This window comes from Pygoscelis adeliae, unplaced genomic scaffold (genome assembly GCF_000699105.1).
Source record: "Pygoscelis adeliae isolate BGI_AS28 unplaced genomic scaffold, ASM69910v1 Scaffold86, whole genome shotgun sequence".
NCBI lineage: Eukaryota > Metazoa > Chordata > Aves > Sphenisciformes > Spheniscidae > Pygoscelis > Pygoscelis adeliae.
Window position 1 is genome coordinate 2367864 of NW_008824930.1, and position 24113 is coordinate 2391976.

Below are 24113 nucleotides of genomic sequence, written 5' to 3' on the forward strand. Positions count from 1 at the left end.
TATTAAAGGGCATGCTATAACTACTTCTTGTCTCAGGGCTAATAGGACCATCAGTAGAAGCTATGTTTATTAACCATAATCCAAAAAGTCCTGCGTCAATTGTAAGCATATTGCGAAGTTGATTAATGTTCTCAGAACTCAGTTCTCAGAACATTAATGATATATCAGGTATATACTAAACCACTTTATCAGGGTAGTAATCAAATAATTAACGTCATCCAAAAAGAGGGTGCCAGAGATGAGCACTGGTGAGAGTTTTGGGAGGTTAAAATAAAAGTATGAACACAGTGCTTGAATATCACTGGGTTTACAGAGTTAAAAGTGACTTACTTGGCTTGGCGTGCTCAAATCCAGGCACAGGGGCTGGTACAAATGAAAACATTAAGAAGGTCAGGTGAGGTAAAATCAGCTTAGGTGACAGCTAGTGTGACTTTTTCCTTTTCCTTTGTACTACTGATATATTTCACTCTTGAGATTCTTTTTATTTTAAATATATATTTTTGTAACCATACAGAGTTGTCGCTTGAGATAGACTTAAGCACCACGTGAATTCTAGACTGCCCTGGGTCCTCTGAGACTTCAGCAAATGAGAGCAAGACCACAGGTTGTGAATTGCACATTCTTTCTCAGATTGCTTTGAAATGCAGATTTTCACAAAAGACTTTGTGCAGAACGGTGAACAGTAGTAAGCTAGCTCTTCTGTCTTGGGGGGGACATGCCTGCATGTCTGTGTTGAGGGTTTTGGTGGGGGGTTTTTTGGTTGGTTTTGTTCTGTTTTGTTTTTTTTTTAACTAATAGATAGCTCAGGCAGGGCTTTCAGTAAAAATAAATAAATAAAAGTTAAATGGTAAAGTCCATCAACTGTCCAACCAATCTAACATCCCTAATAGATAAGATAAAGACTTTAAATGGGGATGGGGTAGTAGAGTAGGTAAAATGTATTCAGTCAAGTTTTTGGTGGTTCTGAAGAACCATAGCTTAAGCAAGCCATGGATTTGTGATGTTCTTGAAGTTCAGGGAATGCACAGCTGTGGATCCTGATCAGACTGGGAGGATGTTTTCTGAGTGTACATCCGTAAGGGAATCTTTCTGGTGCCAGAGCAGTTAATGCTTAGACACAATGTCTGGATGCGACCAACCTGAGGAGAGACTGAAAAGGCAAAATGAGTTCAGGCTATTTCCAGCTTCTGAGGAGCACTCCAGAGTCAACAAGATGAAATAGAATAGGCTAGATGTGCAACCCTTAAGAGGGAAGAAGCAAATAAACAGATTTTAAAAAGCAATCAGCTGGTGAGATGTTAATACGGCAACAAGTATGTTCATGTCAATGGATCATGAACTAAAAGAATAGACAGTGGTGTTACTGCAAAGAAGCAAATCTTATTTCATTCTTGATACTTATTGGGGGTGCTGAACTTAAGATTTGTAAAGAAATTACTCTGATTCAGTTGATCCTAGTAGAGAACTAGGTCCAGTTTAGAGCCCTATACTTAATGTTGTAACGGGGAACATCCAGATGAAAATGACGTGGCTGTAACGAGAGGTTGAAGGCATGGGCATTTACTATGAGAAAGTGAAGGTAAGTGAAGAGTAAGAGAGGAAAGAAGGTGGAATTGGACTATATAGTCTTGCAGTAAGATTCCCCAGGTCCACCATGAAAAATGTAGGAGACAGAGATGATAAAGTTGAAGAAAGAGTGAAATTATATTTCACTTGTTCCAGTGCTGATAGCAATGGTTAAATAGTTACCTGGGAATATTTTGAGGATCCTTGTAGTTGAAGAACAGGTTAAACACTTTTCTTAATTGTAGTCTGGATGTTGCTGAGTTTATTTTTTTTCAAGGGAAGAGATCAGGTCTATATAGAGGTTGCAGTTATGATGCTTACGGATTGTGTCACTGAGGTGGTTGTTTTTAACACTGAATGCTTAATAGTCTCTGTGTCAGAAAACTACTGTTTGAAATCTTGGAGCTAAACAAACATTTTCTAAATGGGTCTGGGAAAATCAGGAAATAAAATAGAACCTTCAGGGCATCCATCAGCTTTATTTTGTATTGAGTGTGATAGAAGTTCAGTTAAGCTGGCCAGCTGTCACCTGTATTTTTCCCTGTGTACTTGCCTTTCAGGCACACACCAAAGAATGACACAGTGCACTACAGCTTGTGTTAGGCTACTAATCTGTGTTGCTTTGCTGAGCAATACTTTTTTATATGTACACTCCCTTTAGGGAATAATTCTGCAATGAGGAGCTTTCCAGATATTGTAATGTGTCTTTTCAGCTTCTGGCTAAAGGGCATTGTGAGAGAAAATAATCGTACTAAGTACATTCATGCACTTACTGTACGTACTGTAATGCAGTAACTTGAATTGTTCCCTTTTTAGTTTTGTTACAATAGTCGTGTAACACAATGAAAGAAATGCAGTATCACTTTAGCCTTTCACTTTAGACAGTTGATACACATTTAGAAGCTGCAGATGTTTCATGCAGATTCACATGATGTAAATGAGATGGCTGAATAAGTCTTGAACAGTTATTTCCTGATAGCTGTTGCTTCTTTAACTAAAACCAGGATGTAAATCCATGCAACGACTAAGACATCAGTCCTTGGGGAATGAGCACCAGCTTACTTGGAACAGTGCTTCTCAAGCAGTGCACAAAATACACATTTGTCATATAATAATGATAGTGGACCTGCCTGTCCTTTTAGAAAATTGAACAAGGATCTGTTAACCTTCAAGGATCAGTTAAAGACAGTCCAATTGTAGTGAGTTGCTATTTGAAATTCTTTTCCTCCTTAACTAAATCTGTCTCTTCTGGGTCATTGCATTCTAAAAAACTGAAATTTAAACCTTTAGTAGATATATCAGGTAGTAAGGGATATGGTAGTGGGTGGGGAAAAAAAAATTGAGATTATTGTGAGAGTTTTTTTGAGGAAAGGAATGTGGTATACATAACTTGGAAAGTGTTCAACTGTCAGCATATTAATTCATATTCATACTGCTACAGGGCGTATTCTTCAACACTTGTGAGGCCAGATTGCCATGGGAAAATGAATGCATTTTAACCACAGCTCAGTTTTGATTTGTTTAACTTCACATTTATGGTGCCCTGTCCTTCATATCTAACTGATGTTCCAGAATTTCCAAAATTCCTGTGTTACGATACACAAACAGTTCAAATGGCAGTCTAATAGAGCCTTTATTTTTTTCTCTTTTGGCACTTGTTTTTTTCACACCACTGTAAAAGGCATGTAATGGCTTTCTGGATTCATTTAGCAGTCTCGTATTTATGCTACATACGCCTTAGTAGGCCTAAATGCTCTCCAGTCTTTTAAAATTTGTTGGAAGTAGCAGTTCTATTCTCTTCCAGTTGTGTGGCTGTGCTTAAAAGGAGAGCATAGATGTGTGAGATTACCTAAAAAATGAAAAGATAGTATTGTGCAGGAAGGAAAAACAGCCAACATGACACTGTTGTGCTCAATTTATTAAGTGGACCAGCTGAGGTGTAGGCTGTGTCAGGTATGCTCCTGCTTGCATACGTGCATACAGTTACAACTAATAGAGACCCGTGCCAATTACCACTGAGATGAGTCGGCACAGTGAAGCTTGGAGGAACTGCAATACTTGCTCCAGCCAGTCAGTGTCAGGGTCTGGGCAGTGGCTCAACACCAACAGGTAATGGTTCCACCTCAGATGCTCAGCGTCTACGTGGCGTTGGGTGTCCCTGTGCCAGAGTTCTCCCCTGACCTCTCTTACTGGCAGGGGTATAGTCAAATTTTGGCACAGGCTGCCCATCACATCTCTCAACAGTAATATAACCATACAGTTTTCCAGCATTTTCAGATCTTGTTCTTCTGTCACTTGTTGAACTGTGGCCTTTACTGAGGCTTGTTGCAGTCAGTTCTGTCCCCCCTGGCTCACTGGACTCAGTTCCTCAAGCCTTGATCGGGGAAGGTTGTGATGCTGCTGCTGACAGGTAGCTAACTGCTCCATGGCATTTCTTGCGTGCTGGCATTCCAGAAAGCACTGCGTGGACAAGAGGGAAAAATATTTCACTGCAGAATGTTGAGATTTTAATGGTGTTTGTTGTTTTCTTCCCAACCGTTCTGTGTGATCGTGTTTGGCAGTTTGGCCCCACATGTAAAGTTTTAGGATACAGGCAAGAACGAGTGCAGCTAACAGAAGTAGCCAATGGATGCAGCAGGTTTTGCTGCAGTTCTTGCAGAAAGGGCCAGCAATTCTGCTCAGAACAGCATTCATGTCCTCGGCAATGGTGGTGATGTGCCCCAGGGCACAGTCCCCAGCTACTGCTGGACTGACTATCCCTGTAACATCGGAGGCCTCAACCCAGAGGGAGCTCCAGAAGGAGGAGGCAGCTCTGCAGGTCTGGGGCTGCAGGGAATGCCTGTGGCCTCTTGCTAAGGCTGGGGCAGCAGGAGTTAGTATCCTTGGCCACAGGAGGTGTGCAGTTATTAAGGATCTGTGTCACCAAGTAAAGGAGCTGCAGGAGGAGGTCAGCAGTCTGCACAGCATCAGAGATCATGAGAAAGACATTGACCAGATCTTTTCCAACACTGCAGCTTCAAGAGCCCAAACTGCCAATCGTACTGAAGGGAGGAGGGTCAGGCAGACTCTGTGCCTGTCTGTTCGGGAAGTGGAGACTCCTATGATGATGAGGGTTGGAAGATAATGGCTTCTGGCACTAGGAGGAAGGTTTCTGCTCCACCTGAAGATCTGCAGCTACAGAATAGGTTCACTGACCTCACTGCTGATGAGGAGCTGGGAGCTGTCAAATAAAGCATCTCTGCCATCTGAGTCTGAGCCACACAGGGGCACCAAAAGGAAGAGGCGAGTGATAGTAATGGGAGACTCCCTTCTGCAGGGAACAGAGACCCCATCTGCCAACCTGACTCATTCTCTATGGAAGTTTGCTGCTTGCTGGGGGCTCGGATTTGGGATGTTGTGGAAAGACTGCCAAAGCTTGTCCAGCCCTCAGACTATTGCCCCCTGGCGCTCTTCCATAATGATACTGCCAGGGGTGACCTGGAAGGTCTCAAGCGTGACTACATGGCTCCAGAGGCAATGGTCAGGGGCGTGGGAGTCCAGGTGGTTTTCTTCTCAATCCCACTGGTGAGAGGGTAGATAGATCCTGCAGGTCACAACTGTTTACACAGCTGATGTTGGCAACAGGGTTTTGGTTTCCCAACCGTGGGAACCTCTCTCTGAGGATCAAGGATTGCTATTCAACTAAGTGGGGCAAAAGTACCTTTGCCAGCAGGCTGGGCAACCTGATAAGAAGAGCTGTAGGATAAGAATGATGGGAGAGGGAGAAGAGGACCAACAATCAACTGAGCAGTGGTGGACTGGGTTGGCAAGCAAAGGGTCTGCTGTGATGTGAACAAAGGGGATGCTGTAATCAACAAAACAGGGCTGAACTAGGGTTGCTCCAAGTGTACACACAAAAATTAGGATGTGCCTACAGGACAGCGTTATGTGGAAAGCTCTCATTCCCTTTTTGGGAAGTCACCATGACCAAGTTCTTCTCTGAAGTACCTGTATGGCATGCTTGTGTGGTACAAGGAGAGGCTGAGAGAGCTGGGATTGGTTACCCTGAATAAAGGCATGCTTAGGAGGGATCTTACGTACATAAAAATGTAAATACCTGATGGGAGGGAGTAAAGAAGACAGAACCAGACTTTTCTCTATGGTATCCAATAACAGAACAAGAGGTAATGGCACAAGTTGAAATACAAGAAATTCCATTTAAACATAAGAAACAGTGGAGCACGTTGCCCAGAGAGACTGAGGTCTCTCCATCCTTACAGATTCTCAAAACCCCACTGGACATGACCCTGAGCAACCTGCTCTGTCTGAACCTACTTTGAGCAGGGGGGTTGGACTAGATGATCTCCAACCTCAACAATCCTGTGATTCTAAGAACTTCATTCTAGATGTATGAGAGTCAGCCCAACATAAAGAGGTGTCGACTCAGCATTGTATACAAGTAGCTCTGGAAGAGCTACTCAGAAACCTTTTGGTGGTGAAGTTGTTCTTGTTTCTGGCTTTGCAAGAATCAGAAACTCTTGATTGCTTCCTTTGAAAAATATTGTTTGTTAATACAGAATCAGAACAGGAACAGATTTTAGATACTTAAGGCCAAAATGCATATGTGACCTAAAAGGAAAGAAAATTAGAGTGACTAAGAGCCATCAGGGAGTAATGCCAGTATGCTGGAGAATCTTTCTGATCTTTGACTTTATTTGTCTAGTTTTCAGTGCTAGCTCAGGGGCAATATAGTGGCAGGAAAATAAAATCTAAAACTGTTGAACTCCTTAGAACTTAGAGTTCTGTATTTTGTTACTTAAAAAGTAGAAATACTTTCAGAAGTTGATGTAAAGATTTGTAGAGTGATGTTGCACACATGCATGGATAGATCAAGTGCTTGCTAATTATACTTTGATTTTCCTATATTGTGCGTGTCTGAATGTCTTGTTGACTTGAACATCTGTAAACATTCTTATTGAGGCTGTTGCAACATATGGTTAGCTTTTCCTCTTCATTGTAATAATGGGTCTTCATATAACATGACTTTAAGCTGACCGTTAATGTTAGCTGACTATTAACGACTCTCCGGTCGTTTCAAGTTGTCCTTCTCCCTTGTCATTAATACAGATAGGCTGTTACATTATACACCTAGATTCCAAAGTTAGGCATGCACAAACTTGGCAAATAAAACCAGTCTACTAAGCAGTACTGTAATAAAGAAGAATTTTATAGAAGTGTACCTCTGTATTTAAGTGGTCTGCTAACTTCCACTATTTTTTCCCTCCTTCTTCATAGAATGTGTATGTAAACATAAACCGCATCATGTCAGTAGCAAATCGCCTGGTCGAGTCTGGCCATTATGCTTCACAGCAAATAAAACAGATTGCTAGTCAGTTGGAGCAAGAATGGAAAGCATTTGCTGCAGCCTTGGATGAACGTAGCACGTTACTGGATATGTCCTCCATCTTCCATCAGAAAGCTGAACAGGTTAGTGAATGGGGAGGGCGCCAACAAAAGTTTCTGTGCTGGAATGGTGAGTTGTACTGTTTTGCTTTTGATTTAGACGGAAGTACAAGACAGAGATTGAAAAGGTCGGCAAGAAAGCCAGAGCATTCATTTCTGCCCATTTCAGCTGATACTCAAACAAAAACTTATTCTCCTCAGGACAGCCCACTGCCCTTATATTCTCCACAAAATGCCTTGCCCATATCACTTAGCCATATTAGCTATATGAATTAAAATGAAGTGGACATAAATGCTTAGCTATATGAAGCTCTTAAATTGAAAGAAAGGAAAAAATTTAGTATAGTCAGTATCGATATAATGCCTTTCCTACATCCAGAAACCATCACTTGTTCTGTTCTCCTCACCACTCCACCCCAATCAGTCCTTGAGTGTCAAGATTTAACTCATAGCAATTGCTTATAGAAAACTTAAGTTGAACTGGCCTGAAAGTTGAGAAGTTAATTAACTGTCTTCTGAATCTGAAATTGTGGTGGGAGATGTTTACTTAGTATCCCATAAGAGATTCCTCCTATATTAAACAAAAATTTTAGCTTTAGGCCTATACCAATTATTTTAATTAAGTCATTAACCATGTGTAACTGCCAGAGAAGAGGTATATGTAGGGGAAATAGGAATAAATATCCCCAAGTTAATAGTCTTGATGGTGAAAGCATGTTTTCCCCTCAAGGGAATTCAGTTCTGAAGGAGTTGCTATGTGTTTGCTGTTGAGTCACCCACTGATATACTGTCTGCTCTGTACATCTTTGGTGGATTTGGAGAGCAGAGGTTCTTGGATGGTTATGGCTGACTGAAGCTCTGGTGTGCTGTATGGCTGCTGGAGATACTTTTCTTTCCATTTGCCTTGCTAAATTGGATCCAAGAGAAGGTCTCATGCCTGATATAACTTTAATTTGGAATAAATGAAGGAGCCACTTGGGAGCTGATTACTGCAGAAATAGAGAGAAGCAGCACACTTTATTTTAAGAAGTTTTTTTCCTGATTTCTACTACACAGATGCTCAACTTCATAAATGTCCAGAAATTAGAAATGTGAACATATTAAGATGCAAATACAGATTGCTTTTCATTAAGTTAGTGGTGACATTGGTTTAACTGTCCTTAGACAGATTAAGGTAAAGTATATAAACTGATGCCACTATAATAAGTATTTTTAGCAGGTTTTACAGAAAAGCCACATAAAAAGGAGACAAATGAATTGTTTTCTGGTATAAAAGTCACCAACCAGCTTGAAGCATTTCATAGACACAGTGTGGTACCTAATCAGTATTGGTGCTTTTCTAATTGCTTGGGTTAGTCAGGTTTACATTTAAGCACTGTCAGCCATGCATATAGGAGAGGGATGGTGGAACATGGACAGATAGGTATATCCTGACTCAAATGCTGTCCTTTTTCATAAGAAAATGATGTTCATCAGAAGTCAAGGGAGTAAATTTGGTGGGTGTGTGTGCTGGGCAACTTTGGTAAGGGTCGGTGTTACCTTCTTCAGCATTAAATGTAAGTGTAAACAGGAGGAAAGAGAAGAATGAGATAAAATAGTGCAGCATCTGCTGGGATTAATTTACTTTTTAATTGTCCTTCTGCGGTTTTCATTTTATGATTAACTGTGATGGATAGTCATAGTTGCTTTGTAAGATACCTGGCTGTGATATATCAGCTGTTTCATTAACAGCGGAGAGTGAGTTCAAGGAAAGAGGGTTTGGAATGAGAGGAATGACCCCTTTAGAGACTGGTGATGCTTGACCTACATAAAAAGATGATTAAAAAATAAGCAGCCAAAGAAATAACACACCCTTCTTGAATGCATGTGTTCCCTTGCACGTGACAGGTAAGTGTCGCTGCCTGCTGTCAGACACAGTGAAGACTGCACCCAGCTATCAGTGCCTGCTGACTGGTGCAAGAGGTGTAGCTCTGTGGTCCCACATGGAGCTTCTTCTAATGTTCAGTGCTTAACGTTAGAGATTTTTAAAATTGTCCCTTGATAAAATGAGAATTAAATAAGTATCTTAGAGTTAAGTACTCTATCACCCTTCCTCCTAGCTTTCAAAAAATAATGGAGTACCAGAAATGGTCTGTGGATTACTTTTTCCTCTAAAGACTACACGTGCTCCAGGAATTAAGATATATATGATGCCAGTAATGGCTTGGTCTCTTAAAACTTTTGAGACTTGAACTTGACATGAATAGAGGACAAATTTAGTTTACAGATACCACATGTGCTTGGCTGTACTAAGTTTAACAGCTATGAAAACTCCTAGAAAAACAGATTCTTTTTTCCTCTTTCCTTTCCTAGCATAACGAGGGTATAAAATTCATGCCCCCTAGCTGTCAAAAATAAGTTGACAGAACTTCTGCTGTGCATACAGCTATGATGTCAGTTTCTTGTCTGTCAAGACAGCTTAAGCTTCAGATAAATTGTCTGCAGAAGAGATTCTGTTGCAGTATCCTCAATTTCCCCGAAAGGCTTGACTTGAGCAGCTGTGCTGAAATGACTGTGTACTCAAAGTTCAGTGTTAGTCCTAAGAGACCCCCGCTTAAGTTGTAAATCCCTTACATGCTTGCTGCTGTAGTAGCTTGCCAAATGGATTTAGTGCTTCTCTGCATATAGTAGTTAGTGCTTTGGGGACTGAGGTGTGAATTTGCTGTGCTCTAAGTCTGCTTTGCCTCCTTGGTGATCTCTTTCCAGCAAAAGACAACTGTGGAGTGTTTCAGTGAACGGTTCACCATTAATTCTTTGTGTGTGTGTGTGCATCTGTACACATGTGCAAAGTAACTTGGTTTTCTCTGAAGATTTAAAAAAGGTGAGGTGATACCTCATGATACCATGAGTATCTGCACAAGGGAGTTGATGGGTAAGAGCTGAGGGTCTGGACTTGAAAATTGTAGCATGTTTTACCTCTTTGTGTAGACAAGACCTTAATTTGCTTTCATGCGTCTGAAATGGTAGGTGCAGGGTGAAGTAAACTTCTTCTTAGCTGCAAAGTCAAGAAAAGGAGCAAGAGTAAACTTGAAGCATCAGTATTGCCAACAGTTTAATTGGTTCTGAAGGCTGCCAACATACCACTAAGCCTGCCTGTCTGTGAATGGCTCAAAGAGTTCCATCTAACTAAAAGCATAAGTATAGTCAGACTTGAGTATTTGTTTCTATTCTGATATAAGCTTCATTTTGGTCAGTTTAGAGAGAAATACACTAAACATTTTTCCTTTAAAAAAAGTCTTTTCAGTGGCTGTCACACAGATGCCAGTCCTTTTGTATATTACCAACATGTGTATACTTATTGATAGAACCCAAAATCAAGCAGAATGTTTTTTCTCTGTTGCAGTACATGAGCAATGTGGACTCATGGTGTAAAGCCTGCGGTGAGGTGGAGCTTCCCTCAGAACTGCAAGATTTAGAAGATGCTATCCATCATCATCAAGGGATATATGAGCATATTACCTTGGCTTACTCTGAGGTAAGTGTCCTGTTTGTTTCCTTAGGTTGCTGACTAAAATGGTGTAATGTTAAGTTTGGATCATGAACTGGCATTGCTTGTTGCATAGTGCATTAGTTGGAAACTCAAGTGCCAAGCTTCTTTTTTAATTTAGTATACTGGACTTTGCTACTATTGTTCAAAAGTTAAGTGTTAAGTCTTCCCTTTAATCTTCTGCAAGAAATTTAAAAGGCAAGATGGAAGCATGCGTGGTACAAACAACCCATGCAGTGTACTAAGTATGTTTTAATTTACATTTGCATATTGCTACCTTTTAATAGCAGTATAATACTATCGTTTAATCATTTACTTGAAGGGAAGCTAGCTGGGTATTCTTTGGGAAAGTATTCTGTTGGCATGGATTGCTTTAAGTGTGTTTTGAAAATCAATCTCTGAAATTGCCTCACAAAAAAGGCTTAACCATCAAAGGATGTCACTTGACAAGCCGGAAGTTATATACTTAGTTCTGCCAACCTCAAAGCCACTTAAATGAGCCAGTGTGCCTATGTAGCCAGCATTCATAAGATGAGCATATCCTGTGCTGCTGCTCTAATCTTGGATTCTGCACACAATGGAGTAATAATATTTCCTAGTATTTCTAATAGATGTATTTACAACTTAAGATAAAATGCTTATTTTGAAGGTGGCCTAGAAAGCAATGACTAAAGTATCTATTGTTTTTCTTCAAATATTGAGTTCTCTCATGTGCTTTAGTTAGCTGAAGTGAGAAATCAAGTGGGTATCGACTTCACTATTAGATAACAGGTATTTTCTGTATTTCCTGTTGAGCTTTTCTTGCTTTCTTTTTCCAGGGTTGTTCTCATCACAGGATAAAACTGTTATTGCTGTTAAATTGGACTGGTGTTATTCTGGATTAAATACAGTAGTTTCTGTTCTCATGAAAGTTGCAGAAAAGTATGCATTTGATTAAATCATGTAAAAAATGATCAGTGGACACAGTATAGCTTCAGCCACAGCTTGCACCTCCTTTTAAAAAGAGGTCATGTGGGACTGAAATAATTGTTCTGATTTATACATTACATCAAAGATAAAACTACTTTCTGATGAACCAGCTCTATTTATGGGCGACTGAATCATAAGTCTGGTCACATTTCATTTAGCAATAAAGGGAGGGTAAGATTAGTGCTGATGATCAGTCCTATTGTTGGTATATCAAAACTGGATTTTTTGAATACCTGCCATCTTAGGGCCTGCATAAACTTTATTACCATGTCAGACGTCCAGAGTTCACGAGTTGTTGTTCTTTTGTGTAAAATACACACTGATATCCCCATTCCTGATAAATGCCACCTTGCCTTGGCAACTGATCTAACGACATACTGAAGCACACCTTTGGTGATAAAACTTGTGATCTTACTACACATACCTGTTCTAACTCATTCTTGAGAGCATGCTTTGTAGGAAGGTTTCTTGTCTTCATTATAACCTCTCTTCATTGGGAGGATCCCTTTGTAAAACAAGGGACAGAGGTGTAGCACGTTTGTAGTAGATTTATGAGAAGAGAGGCGATCTGGGGTGCATGCTCCATGAGAGTGCAGCAAGGAATAAGAAGGGGCTGTCTGGAATAATGATTACAAATCATTGAAGTTAAAACAGTGGGATTTTTTTGGTTTGGTTTTGTTTGGTTTGGATTGGGTTTGTTTGTGTTTTTTCATCAGGGATGTGACTGGATTAGAGCCTGCTGTTAAGTGTAAATAAGTACTGTGAATTACCATGTTAAATACTGTTTGCTTCCTGGTGATGCATAATGAAAATAAATTAGATGGGTAGATTATAGGATTGCTCTGGCAAATACCTTGAAAATTTATTGAGGATTTCAAAGCTGTAGCTTTTGACTTTGGGATAGCTAGAGATTTTAACAAAACCTTTGTTGGTACTGCTCAAAAAACAAACAAAGAAAAAACCACCCAAAAACCAAACAGGTGCCTTTCTTCTAATTTCAGGTCATTACTTTTCCCCATCTGGTGAAGCAATAGCTTTGTCTTTAGCAACCAGAATTGGTGCAGAAATAATAGTTGTATGTGTATGTACAAGTTGTGTTCCTCCTCTGGACAGAAGGTTTTATTTTGCTTTGTTTAAACACGCATTCCTTTTTGAAGATTGATGGAGTTGTCTTTCTGTGTAAAGATATTACAGAACTATTGCTTATCATTATTAGATGTATGACTTCATTTCTGTTACCGCACGGAGCTCCTTTCATTTTGTGATGAATGAACAGTGGGGGGAGAGAGAGAGGAACACTGTGAAAATTACAACACTTTGTCATTCATTTTAGATTACAATGTCTTGACAACACGACTTGGTTGCAAAGTAGAAGACAGTAATTTTAAGAGAGTAAATGCTTTTAAGACTAGACAGTCTGATTTTACTGAGGGTAATTACTGTATATTACTAGAAAAGTAACGTACTAGCTTACAAGCTTAGATAACTGGTGTGCTTGAAAATCCAATAGCTGTGCCTTAAATGAAGTTATATATATAAATGAAGCTATATATCTCACTGAAATCTTAAGGTTGTCATGCACTGGGAAGGAAGAAAACTTTACTGTGTTAACTCCCAGGAGGAAATGTGCATAATCATTTGTTTGTAAAGCTAATAAACTAATCAGATCAATGGGCTGTCGCAATTAATTATTTTTTTCCCCCCTAAATTTCATGGGCTGTGGATAGATAATTAAAGTCCATTATCTTGAAATATTTGAAAGACTTGTACTAGATAATTGCTTTGGATACAGAAAAGAAAAAAAATCATCATTATAATAACTACTATGGACTATACTCTTTTTCTGCCTGACTTGACTTTATAGGAGCTACTTTTCCAAGTGAGCTTCATTCTCTGTGTTGATACTTATTGCTAAAATGAAAAAGCTTAAATTTGAACTGAGAAGTAAACTCACTTGTAACCTAATTATTAGAAAAGAATTTTCATTTGGATCTGTTTGACTACTGAATAGCAAATTTTAAATGTGCCTAGATTTAGTGAAAATTGTTGAAAATAGCCACTGGGGGAAGGCTTTGACAAATTTTCTCTTTCTGACATGGTGTTGATTTGATGGATTCAGAGTATTGTTTACACTCCAGTCTTATGGTTTCAGATGAATTTTTCATGCCTGTTAGATGAGCTATTAGAAGAGTTCTTTACAGATAGCTGAATGATACTGAATTGTAACAGTTCTCTGAGCTTCATGCTAAAAGTGACAGAATAGCTAAACGGCAATGGAAAGTGCTTTCAACAGCCTTGGCAAGTGCTAAACATTAATAGTGACCGGATAAGATAGGATTATTGCTTTTTAATTAGCATGCCAGGTAAATCTGAGAATTTTTGCTGTGGTTTGAATCAGAGAAGACAACAATTAGAAATGACTGATGTTTCTTGTCAGCATCAGTAGTTAAACACATTTTGGAAAAGAGTATCTATCTTTGCTGCATGGAAAGGTTTTAAGTGATTTAATCGGGTTTAAGTTTGCTGTAACAACAGTTTGCCTTTGGCTTACCAGTAACAGGAATAATTTAGAAGTTGTAAATCGTGTCAGATCAAAGCATGTCCTAAGTTCATATCTGTTGGTCTAAATGTATTCATCAAATAAATATTAACCTATAGAAGGTAACCTCCCTGTTCACCTTTACAGCCTATGAAAAGAGAGAGATGTTCCTGGCAGGATAATTCTGGTTAAATGCTTAATTTTAGGTGCTTTGTTGACTAGAGAAAGAGCTGAAGAGTATTTATTCTAAGTTAGTCTTGACCTGCTTAAACAAAAAAAAAAAACAGCCCACACTTCAAAGGAAAAGCACTCTTAAGGTAATCGAAAAATCAAGACAGGCTGTTATTTAGAGGAGTGCTACTTCTTAAAATTGTCTTACATAGAGGGAGAATATACATTGGTTTGTTTTTTTTTTTTCTGTAACAGCTGCATGTAATCATGCCTGGAATAAAAGAAAATCTTCATCACTGCTCCCCAAGTTCTTAAAGACATCTAAAATGGGGAGGGGGGTGGGGAATGAAATAATAGTCTAACAAGCTTTTGGCAAGACAAGTAATTCTTCCTCCTTTCTGGTGGTCAGGTGAGCCAAGATGGAAAGTCACTGCTTGACAAACTTCAGAGACCTTTGACACCTGGGAGTTCTGATTCTCTCACCGCCTCTGCCAACTACTCAAAAGCAGTTCATCATGTTCTGGATGTCATCCATGAAGTACTGCACCACCAGCGCCAGCTGGAAAATATTTGGCAGCATCGAAAGGTCCGCTTGCACCAGCGGCTTCAACTATGTGTTTTTCAACAGGATGTTCAACAGGTAGGTTTTATTTCATGTTGTCTAAATGCCTTTCTACTCTGTCAGCCTGTGATTTGATGCTGGTTGCATTGACAAGTGGGTTTTGAATGCCAAACTCCATGTTCTTCCATTCAGCAGTCGAATAGTTGCATGGGACTGACTGACTGATTCCAAGTTCTGTGTGTTATCAGAGGATATTGGCTGTTATGGGTAGAAATTATATTTGTAAGTTAGCTCTGCTTCAGTTTTTTCTTTTTTTAAATTAACTTCTTTATTTTACTTTAAGTCAGATAGGATGAAAAAGATTTTTATTCTAGACGGCTATTCTGAGCTTATGCTGGAAGCTGTCATTCACATTCTAGGTAAACATCTGGACTTGAAGTGTCAGCAAGACTTGTAGGAGTAACATGCAAAAAAATTAACAGTGTTATTCTGTAACAAAGTTTTAGTTTCAAATCCTCAGTGATACTTAATTTCTTTAAAACCTGAGAGTAGTATACTAAAGAGGTATAGAAATTACAGACAAGATTACTTTCTGACAATGACACTGTTCTTGAATTAATGGTTATTAGCTGCCTTATTTTTATTATTATGATGACATTCATAAAAATTAGTAGTTAAGTACAGGCATTAATATCTCTGACATGATTTTAGCTTAAAAAGGTGAAGCTGAAAAGAAATCCTTTGTTGACAGATTTTTTTTAATAAACAGAAAATGTTTGCCTTAAGCTGCAATTGACAGAGACATTAGTAATTTATCCCTTAATAGCTCATCTTCATAAAAAAGTAAAGATGGCCAGTATTTGCTGATCATGTTCTTTCATTTCAGTGTAAAGGTGTTCAGAAATCAGGAACTTCCAAATGGAGTTTTTAGTTAGCCAGCCATACATTCTGGTTAAACTAATATTGTTTCTTCTGAATTAATTGCACTTTAAGCCAAATTTCTTGTACTGGACTGTTTCAAGAAGATGCTGGATGTCAGCAGTGGGGAATGAAATAACTTGGTTTCCGTCATTTACAGTAGTTGACAGAGATACTTAATTCAGGCAGGCGGTGGGGAGAGTGAGCAATCTTGTTAGCTCAACTTTCTTCTATACGCAGTGCCTATCTCTTCCTGTAAGGTAAAGAAAACAGCTTAAAAAATACTTAAGCACTAAATTAAGTGTAAAATTATTAAAACTTTTGATGTAAAAAGAGACATATGTTGAAAGGCAGGCAGTTATGCGACTTCTCAACAATTAGATGTGACGAAGGATGCAGAAAGGCATGAAAAATGTTAGCTGACAAAAAAGTAAAAGAAAGCAGGGTCAATTGTTATCAATGGTCAGGAAGGGCATAGAGAACCAAACTGAAAACTCTATTATGCCATTGTATAAATCCTAGAAGCTCTTCATCAAGATTACTACATAAATAGTAGCTAGTCAGGAGAGTCCAGTGCTGGTACTTGCACAAGTAGTCTGTGAAGGGTACTCATCAAAACTGATGAGGCACAGTCCACAAATGAATTGCCTCTTGAACTTAAAAGGCTTCATAAGGAATCCTCAGAAACTGAAATTAACACAGTGGTTTGCTTCTCGTAGGGAAAAATGTAGGTCTTCTCAGTGGTAGCCTAGTGCCACCAAATGCGGATTGGATCCCGGAACTTTCTCGTCTAGTTTGAATTCAATCCAAGTAGGACCTACTTAGGCAGCCTAGGCCAAGGGATCCTCTGAGGTTATTTACCAGATACATAATTCAGGTTTCAGGCCTGTAGGCCAGGCTGCAGGCAGTTTATTTCCTGGGGGAAGGTGTTCATTAAATGCTATGGAGAGTCTTATTGTGCTGTTCCTACTCTTTGCTTTTATTATCTTGGTAGTCATAAAATGTTTGTAGGAAATTCTCTTTTTCGGCTTCTTCCGAAGTCACGGCTCTCGGAGTGGAGGAGTTAGCTCTGAAGCTGCTTTGTTCTTTGAAGTTGGCAAATAACCCTTCATTAGACTCAAGACATTGTAGAGTCACCACCAGGTTCTTCATCAAGAAGCTGGATTTTCCTTCTCTGTATGAGACCTGTCAGCCCCTGGAACTGGTGCATTTAACACCAAATAGTCTCAGGTTTGAAAACAACAAAGTAGAGAGCTTTACCTATTTCTATAACTTCCAGTATCAAGAATGTGTTATCCAAATCACGCATGTAGATTGCGAGTATAACAGAAGTTTTCAGTATGAACCAGTTGGCTCAAGAGGGTTAATCCATCTAGGCTCATTATTCAGTACATGCCTTACCTACCGGTTGGAGAAATTTCTTTCTTCCTGTTTATGCCTCTGGTTTCTCTATATGCTTTGCAAGGAAGACCTTGCATTAAGCTATCAAGATATCCTCTTGACAATTTGAAGCTGCAGCCTTTGGTGCTAATGCACATCTTTATCAACCACTTTAGATCTCAAACTAGATCTTATGTACAGAGATGCAGCCCCTGCTTGCCGTGTTCCTAAGACCTTCCCTTAATAGTAGTAAGTACTACTAGAAGTAGTAATATCACTGCCAGAGACTGGGTTGTCCTTTGGTTTATCCCTGTAATGGCCGTTAACATCCACGTTGGAGGCTTCTGAAATGTTGCATGTCGAAGTGTAGCTCTTTGTTATGTTGCTTTAACTTAACTTTCAGATACTGGTGTATTTTAGGCACTGCCTTGTGAATCACAATGTGAATTGCAGTTAATATTCCCATTTGTAATACAACTTTTCATACTTTCATTTCAGTGCAGATCATGCTTGAGACAATGATAATTCAACATCCATACCAGACAAATTAATCTAATAGTAGCCAGGAGCAGATGCCTTAAAGATAACGGCAAGCACATAATGGTATTTCCCTAGAATAGCCTTGCTTTGGCAAATTGTAGCGCGCTCAGCTTTGAAAATCCGTCGGGGAAAAAAGTAATCTTGAATAATAAGGATTCTTTTTTCTTGCAAAACAAAACCAAAACAACCTTATCAGATCATCTGATTTATCTGAGAAATGTTAGCTCTTCAGTTGAATGATCATTGACACCATTCAGTGCATGAAATTACTCGGTTATGAGGTATTAGTTAAATTTATATCCAAGACAATTCTGGAACGGTTTTTGTAGAGCTCCAAAGCAACTTTCTAAAATACTTTAGTTTTCATTTGCACATTCTCTCGGGCTTCTTAGTCTTTGTTCAAACCTTAAAAAATTCAATTAAGATTATCTAGCATGATTTAGAAATTAGCATGAAAACCTTTTTTAATTATTGTCAGTAAAGTTAATTTTTTTTTTCACGTCAAAACAAACTAAGTGCAGCTCTCTTCCACTGTTTATAGTTAAATTGCACATAGTGGCAAGCAACCAAGTGCACTGTAAGTGAATCTGTAACTGTCCTTCAGCATGAATCTGTGATTTCCTCCTCTTTCCTCTGCTGGCGTAGTTTTCTGCTGGATTAATGAAATAAATCAGTTCATGGAAGTGTTAAGTGAGTGACAGAGTTGAGTTGGAGGAGGGAATTAGCTGTGATGAGCTGGTACTTCCTTTTGTGTTACTTCCACCTTAGAAAAACTGGTTGGTTGTTGGTTTTTTTTATTTCTTCTGTCTTGTATGTTCAGTATTGGGAAAGTGTTTCTAGTGGAGCTTTCCAAATCAACAAAAACACTGTGGTGCTAGCTGCGTACACCAAGAATCATCTGCTAATTTCTTGGAGTAAGTAGTAAGGAAGGTAGCACGTGAAATACTAAAAATAGTACATAGGATGTGAATTAGAGCAAATCTGAAATTTGAAATGTGAAAACCTATGACAGTCTTAAACTGAACAGAATCCTGAGTTTCACCTTAGATAGCAGAAACATGCCAGGAGATCGAGTTCCTAGTTAGTTTGTATATTAACACCAAATAAGACAGTGGGTTGGTTTGGTTTTGGGTTGGTTTGGTTTTTGGGGTTTTTTTTGTTTTGTTTGGTGTCGTCCCCCCATCCCGTCCCTCCCCAGTAAAAGTCAGGTCATTGGCTGTTGCACTCAACTGTTGAAAATAATCCCTCTAGTGTAAAACATGCTAATAAAAGTATAATTTTATGCTTAAGAATTAACGAGCTTACCAAGTGGATAACGTACGCCAGGCTTTCACCTAAGGAAAGGAAAGGAGCTGGCTCTGACGGTTCTGATACGAAGCAATAAAGCAGAGTTGTAATAGCAATGTGGGGGGTTGTGCTGCTAAGCCATGAAAGGTCAAAACTGAACATAAAAGATAATGTTTCTGGTGATACTGCTGGCACTCCTATGGTCAAAGTTTTGGGGCCTGAAAAACACTCCTGATGGCTTGCAAGCCAGAGATTAGTAAAACATACTTCTAGTTTTTTTTCAAAACATACATTTATTAGGTCCTCGCTGACCTTGGGTGTCTTCTCTCTGTCTGTTCTGGATAAATGTGCTGCTTCTCCTTCCTTGATCTGCCTGCCTCAAAGACTCCGTCTGAGTTTTTGTTGTAACAGTCACTTGTTTCAGCCTTGACTAATGAAGGGCGGGCCAAGAATGCTTGCTACTTGTTCAGTGTCAAAATAATACTGATTTCACCGTGCGATCCTCCTGTGGCTTTTGGAGGTGGTTCCAGTGTGAAATGGTTCTTTTCGGGAGAGAGTATTTCCACATTTGAACTATCCGAAGATTAGAAAGGCAGAGATTTCCATCTTCCCCTTCTGAATGTTATGTCAGCACCAAGTAAGTGGTGGTGATCTGAGAAGTGAGTGTGCAAAGTAGCTAAGGGTGGGGGGGTAAGGACTGGATGACGATGTGGGGAGGACTGGTGAAAATGAGCATGTTGAGTCTGCAAAAGATCAGATTGTTTATTTCTGCAAACACCATATACAAAACATATTTTACAGCCATGAGCAATGAATTTGTGAAGCTGAAGCCATCTTTCCATAGTAGTTTCTTCTATCATATATTCAGTATTGGTGTTTTAAGAATAAGCATTTTTTTTCAAGAATCTATATTGGGCATAAGGATGGTTCTGCTGAGACTGCAGTTAGAGCTTAATTGCATCATTAAAGCAACTTGCTGCAGTGGAGGATTATCAATACTGAAAGAATTGAGCCTCTTAAATTCCTATGTATCACTGACCTACAGGAGTGAATTCCATGTGCTTTCAGTATTAGTAGACAAGTCCTTAGTGGGTTCGTATGATGGTTTCTGTAACTCTTGCCTCTCCCAGGAAGAGGAAGAAAATGCATCATTTCAGATTGCTAAATGGCTAATATCAGTGCCAGCTAATGGTATTGTCCTTTGGTCAAAGTGGTACGCAAAAGCTCTCACTGATGGGCAAGAGAATACCTTAACTTTGACTCTGCTTTTACATGCTGTGAAATTCCCAATAAAGAGTGCTTCCTCAGGTTTGTTAAGAATCAAGGTAAGAAGGCTGAGCACTAATAAGACTTGTATTCATACTGATTTCACTTAGAGGCAGCAATGTTTCTCTAAGTTGACTGGTTTATGTCATGATCCTGTGTACTGGATTTCTATGACAATTTCTTCTCTTGAGAAGTTACTGACCATTATTTGGAGCAAAAATCATTCTCCCTGGGCTGCTTTCTGCTTTTCATCCCACACTTTCTGGGACAGATTTTGCTGTTGATTTCATTTGTTAGCTTATAACTGTTAGTAGTCTCCAGAGTCCAGTCTAATTCTCTCATCCAAACATGTCTCTTTTTAGCTCTTTTATAATGAGAAAAGCAGAGTAGTCTCCTGAAACTAGTCAAAAGCATTGGTAATATAAACTTTACAGATAACTGAGGCCATGTTTGGCTCCTCGCTCTACCTTCTCTGATCAATACTTTCCCTTGAAAGAAGCAAATGAAAATGTACATTGACCTAAAACACAATAATATTCTTTTGGAAATACTTACTAGGAAAAACAAACATTGCATAAGGGTTGGTGATTTGAGATGGCTGTATTATGTGGTGTTAGGGGATTGTTTGTTGTTTTGAAGATGTCCGGTAGGAGAGAGTTTGCAAACCAAAAAAGATTCTAACAGTCAAGATACATGAGAAAATCACACCAGATGGTTTCATTTTGTCTACTAAAGAAAGCATGGATGTTTTGTATGGGAATAGTGTGTGGGATTACATGTGCATTGAATGTAGCCATGAGTGATGTTGCAGGAATGGTTCTCAAGTCTGTTTGGAAGCAAACAAACAAAACAAAAGAAGTCTTTCTCTTTAGTTACACCAAGTGTCAAATGCTTTCAGTACAGGAAAAGAGGAAAAAAACCTCACCAAACTTCAGGAATCAGAGTAAAGGACACTAGTAGATAAGGAGAGATAAGGTACAGGTTTCTGGCAGGTATATTCAAAACGAAACAAAATACTCAGCGTTCTTCTTTCTTTAAAACCTGAAGATAAATGTTAGGTAGAGTATTCCACACCACTACATAAATACTGTGTAAAAGTGGGTAGCTGACTTAAGAAAATTGCTTATATGCAGTTGTTTTTAATTCTGAACAGCATTCTTGAACCTCTGACTATCCTCCAAAGAATTAAGTACCGTATGCATGCTAGCTAATGAATGAATGAAGATATAGCTAAGATGTATTAGTTTGGAGAGAGACCGGATGTTTTTGTTCATTCACTCATCAGAAACTTGGTATGTGTGCAGTAATCTTTTGTGTTAACTGGCAGGAACTAATTACATGTACAGTTTTTACTATTTATAAAGCTGTCAGCCCAGCCATTGTGGTAGAAGTGTTAATGTCCTTAAAATGTCTTTCATTCCTCACTTTTTCAGCTATAAAATTTACAATACACAATTATGTCTGTCCAATGTTTTGAGGAGAAGCTTCTTCAGAATTGGGGCAAAATCCTTCATGTGCTCTGAATGCAGACGTCATTCATCTCATAATGATTTCAACTCAATTTTATTGCGTTAATTAAAAATTCTACTACTGAATCTTTCTTCTTGACTTAATAATATGTAGTAGGAGAAGCCATTTCTCATCTAAAATAAAACTTCACTGTGTTATTCACCAGCATTGTTGGGGAATATGCAAACTCCATTAGTGTTACCTTACAGAAAAATGTCAGCTGAAGGCATAAACGGATTACAGAGAGACCCTCACAAGGGGTCTAGCCACTTGGATCAGATTACTGTCAAACTGATGAATGTGTAGAAATGAGGTTGTCCTTGGTAGGCTTCAAAATAAACATATAATCTTAAATCATACGATTTAGCTAGTTTGAGCTAGTTATTGCCTTGAGAAAAGTTAATGAGATATAATTAATCTCCTTCAATGGCAATACTGTGTTTTAATCCAACAGTACAGTATGTTATAAGCAGTCCCTTTACAGCTTCTTAGTTTCTTGAATAGTTGTCTTTTTGTAGCAACATTTAGTACACCCACTCAGAGTTTTTGTATGTCTCTCTTCTGTACCACAGGTGTTGGATTGGATTGAAAACCATGGAGAAGCTTTTCTTAGCAAACATACTGGAGTGGGAAAATCCCTGCATCGGGCTAGAGCTTTGCAGAAACGCCATGAAGACTTTGAAGAGGTTGCGCAGGTAAAAACAATCACATGAAGGACTGTAATTTGTCATGGAAATATATGAAAAATTCCTTCTGTGGCACTGAAGGGTTGAGTAGAGGGAGCTCCACTACAAAAAATTCAGTTCCAAGAATGGACTATTTTGTTTCTGTTGCAAGCTCTTATTTCATTTCTGCTTTGCGCTCCAGCTTCAACAAGAAAAAAACAAACTTCCACAGTCCTGCAGAGAGTGGGAGCCTTGAAGCCCAACAGAGCTGCTGCTGATATTATTTATTATTATTATTTCAAAAGCATGCTTTCAAATATTGAGTCACAGAAGAATGAAAGCTCTCCTTTTAAAGTAACTTAATTCCATGGGATTCTAGGATTTAAACTTTTGTGCAGCCTGTAAGAGAGGATGGAGATGAATTGAAAGCCCTGCTTCCTGACTTTAAGGTTGAGGAGCTCCCAAATCCCCACAACAGTCTGATGGGGGTGAAGGGAGGACTCCTAAGAAACCAGGTGAGCCAGCAAACTGGTCAACCTGGCTTTGGTTTCTTTAAATACAATTGAGTTTGTGTATGTCCTCCTGTTCTGAATCACTGATACCACCGCTTTTTCCATAGGAAGACTCTAGTTTTAGCCTTAAGTGGAACTGATGATAGAACTTCAAAACACACTTTTCTGTGAAAAAGAGTCAAGCCAAAAGAAATAGAGATACTAAGGAATGCAGGGAGCATAACAAGAGGAAGTTGGTTTGGGTGGCAGCCTCGAAAAGGGCATGAGGTGAATAAAACCCATTAGAAGCTGAAGGCTAGAATCCTCCCCATTAGTAACATGTACTGTCTGTCCAGTCTTAATGATTGGTGAGAGTAAACATCTCTACGATTCATCAAGAAAAATCTCATTAAGGTAGGGTTGATACAGTGGTCCTTCAGTCAAAACAGAAGACGCATCATTAGAAAATTCTGAAGTGACATGCAGGAGCTCAGCAGTGACACCTACTATGGCGGATGCATCAGAAGTGTGTTTACAGATTGCCTGTTTAATGGATGATTAAGCTCTTAGTAAAATTTCACTTGTAAATACAGTCTTAGAGCACTCCAGTAACTGAGGACTTGAAATAGCATCAGAAAACTTCCTCAGTATTGATTTCCTATAAAATTTTCCAAAATAATAAGCGTTGTTAGTTTTGTATATACACATGCTGGATTTTTCATATGCATGCCTAATACTTCATTTTTAGTAAAATCTGTAATATTTTACATGTGGAAATACTTACTTTTCTGGGTCAGACAAGCAAGAATCTATTTCTGTAAGACACTTAACAAAACCTGAATGATCTCATACTTAATACTGTTATTTGAGCAAAGAAGAAAAAAATGTTTGAGTAACCAAAGGGGATGAAGTGTGTAGAACTGTTAGAGGGATGTAAACTATTAAAAAAGCATCTTGTTAATTTGCATTATGCTTTGAAGTAGAAAGTTGTAAAGCAAATACTTAGAAAATATTTCCTAAAACTGAATGTTACTACAGTTTAAAATGATCTCTTTAGGGGATGGGTGGAATTTCTATTTTTGGAGATACTTAAAACTTAGACTGGTCAAAGAACTTAAATATACTACAGGGGACTATCTTCCACTGACAGAAGGATGGACAAAATGATCTAATAAGTATTTTTTTTCATCTCTAACTCTTGAATGTGTAGTGACTGCCAAGAGAGGCACACCCTCTGAGTTGTTCCTCTTATTTGCTCTAAAACTGAATGTAAGCATGCCCC

At 38.8% G+C, this 24113-nt stretch overlaps 1 protein-coding gene across 1 annotated transcript in view; it reads left to right on the forward strand.

Moving 5' to 3' along the window:
- TRIO (trio Rho guanine nucleotide exchange factor) overlaps positions 1–24113 on the forward strand; it is a 183943-nt gene that overhangs the window by 19291 nt on the left and 140539 nt on the right. Inside the window, exons 6-9 of the mRNA XM_009325001.1 lie at positions 6841–7032; positions 10391–10522; positions 14623–14853; positions 22248–22370. Of these exons, the coding sequence (XP_009323276.1) occupies positions 6841–7032; positions 10391–10522; positions 14623–14853; positions 22248–22370 (678 nt within the window). The remainder of the gene's footprint in view (positions 1–6840; positions 7033–10390; positions 10523–14622; positions 14854–22247; positions 22371–24113) is intronic.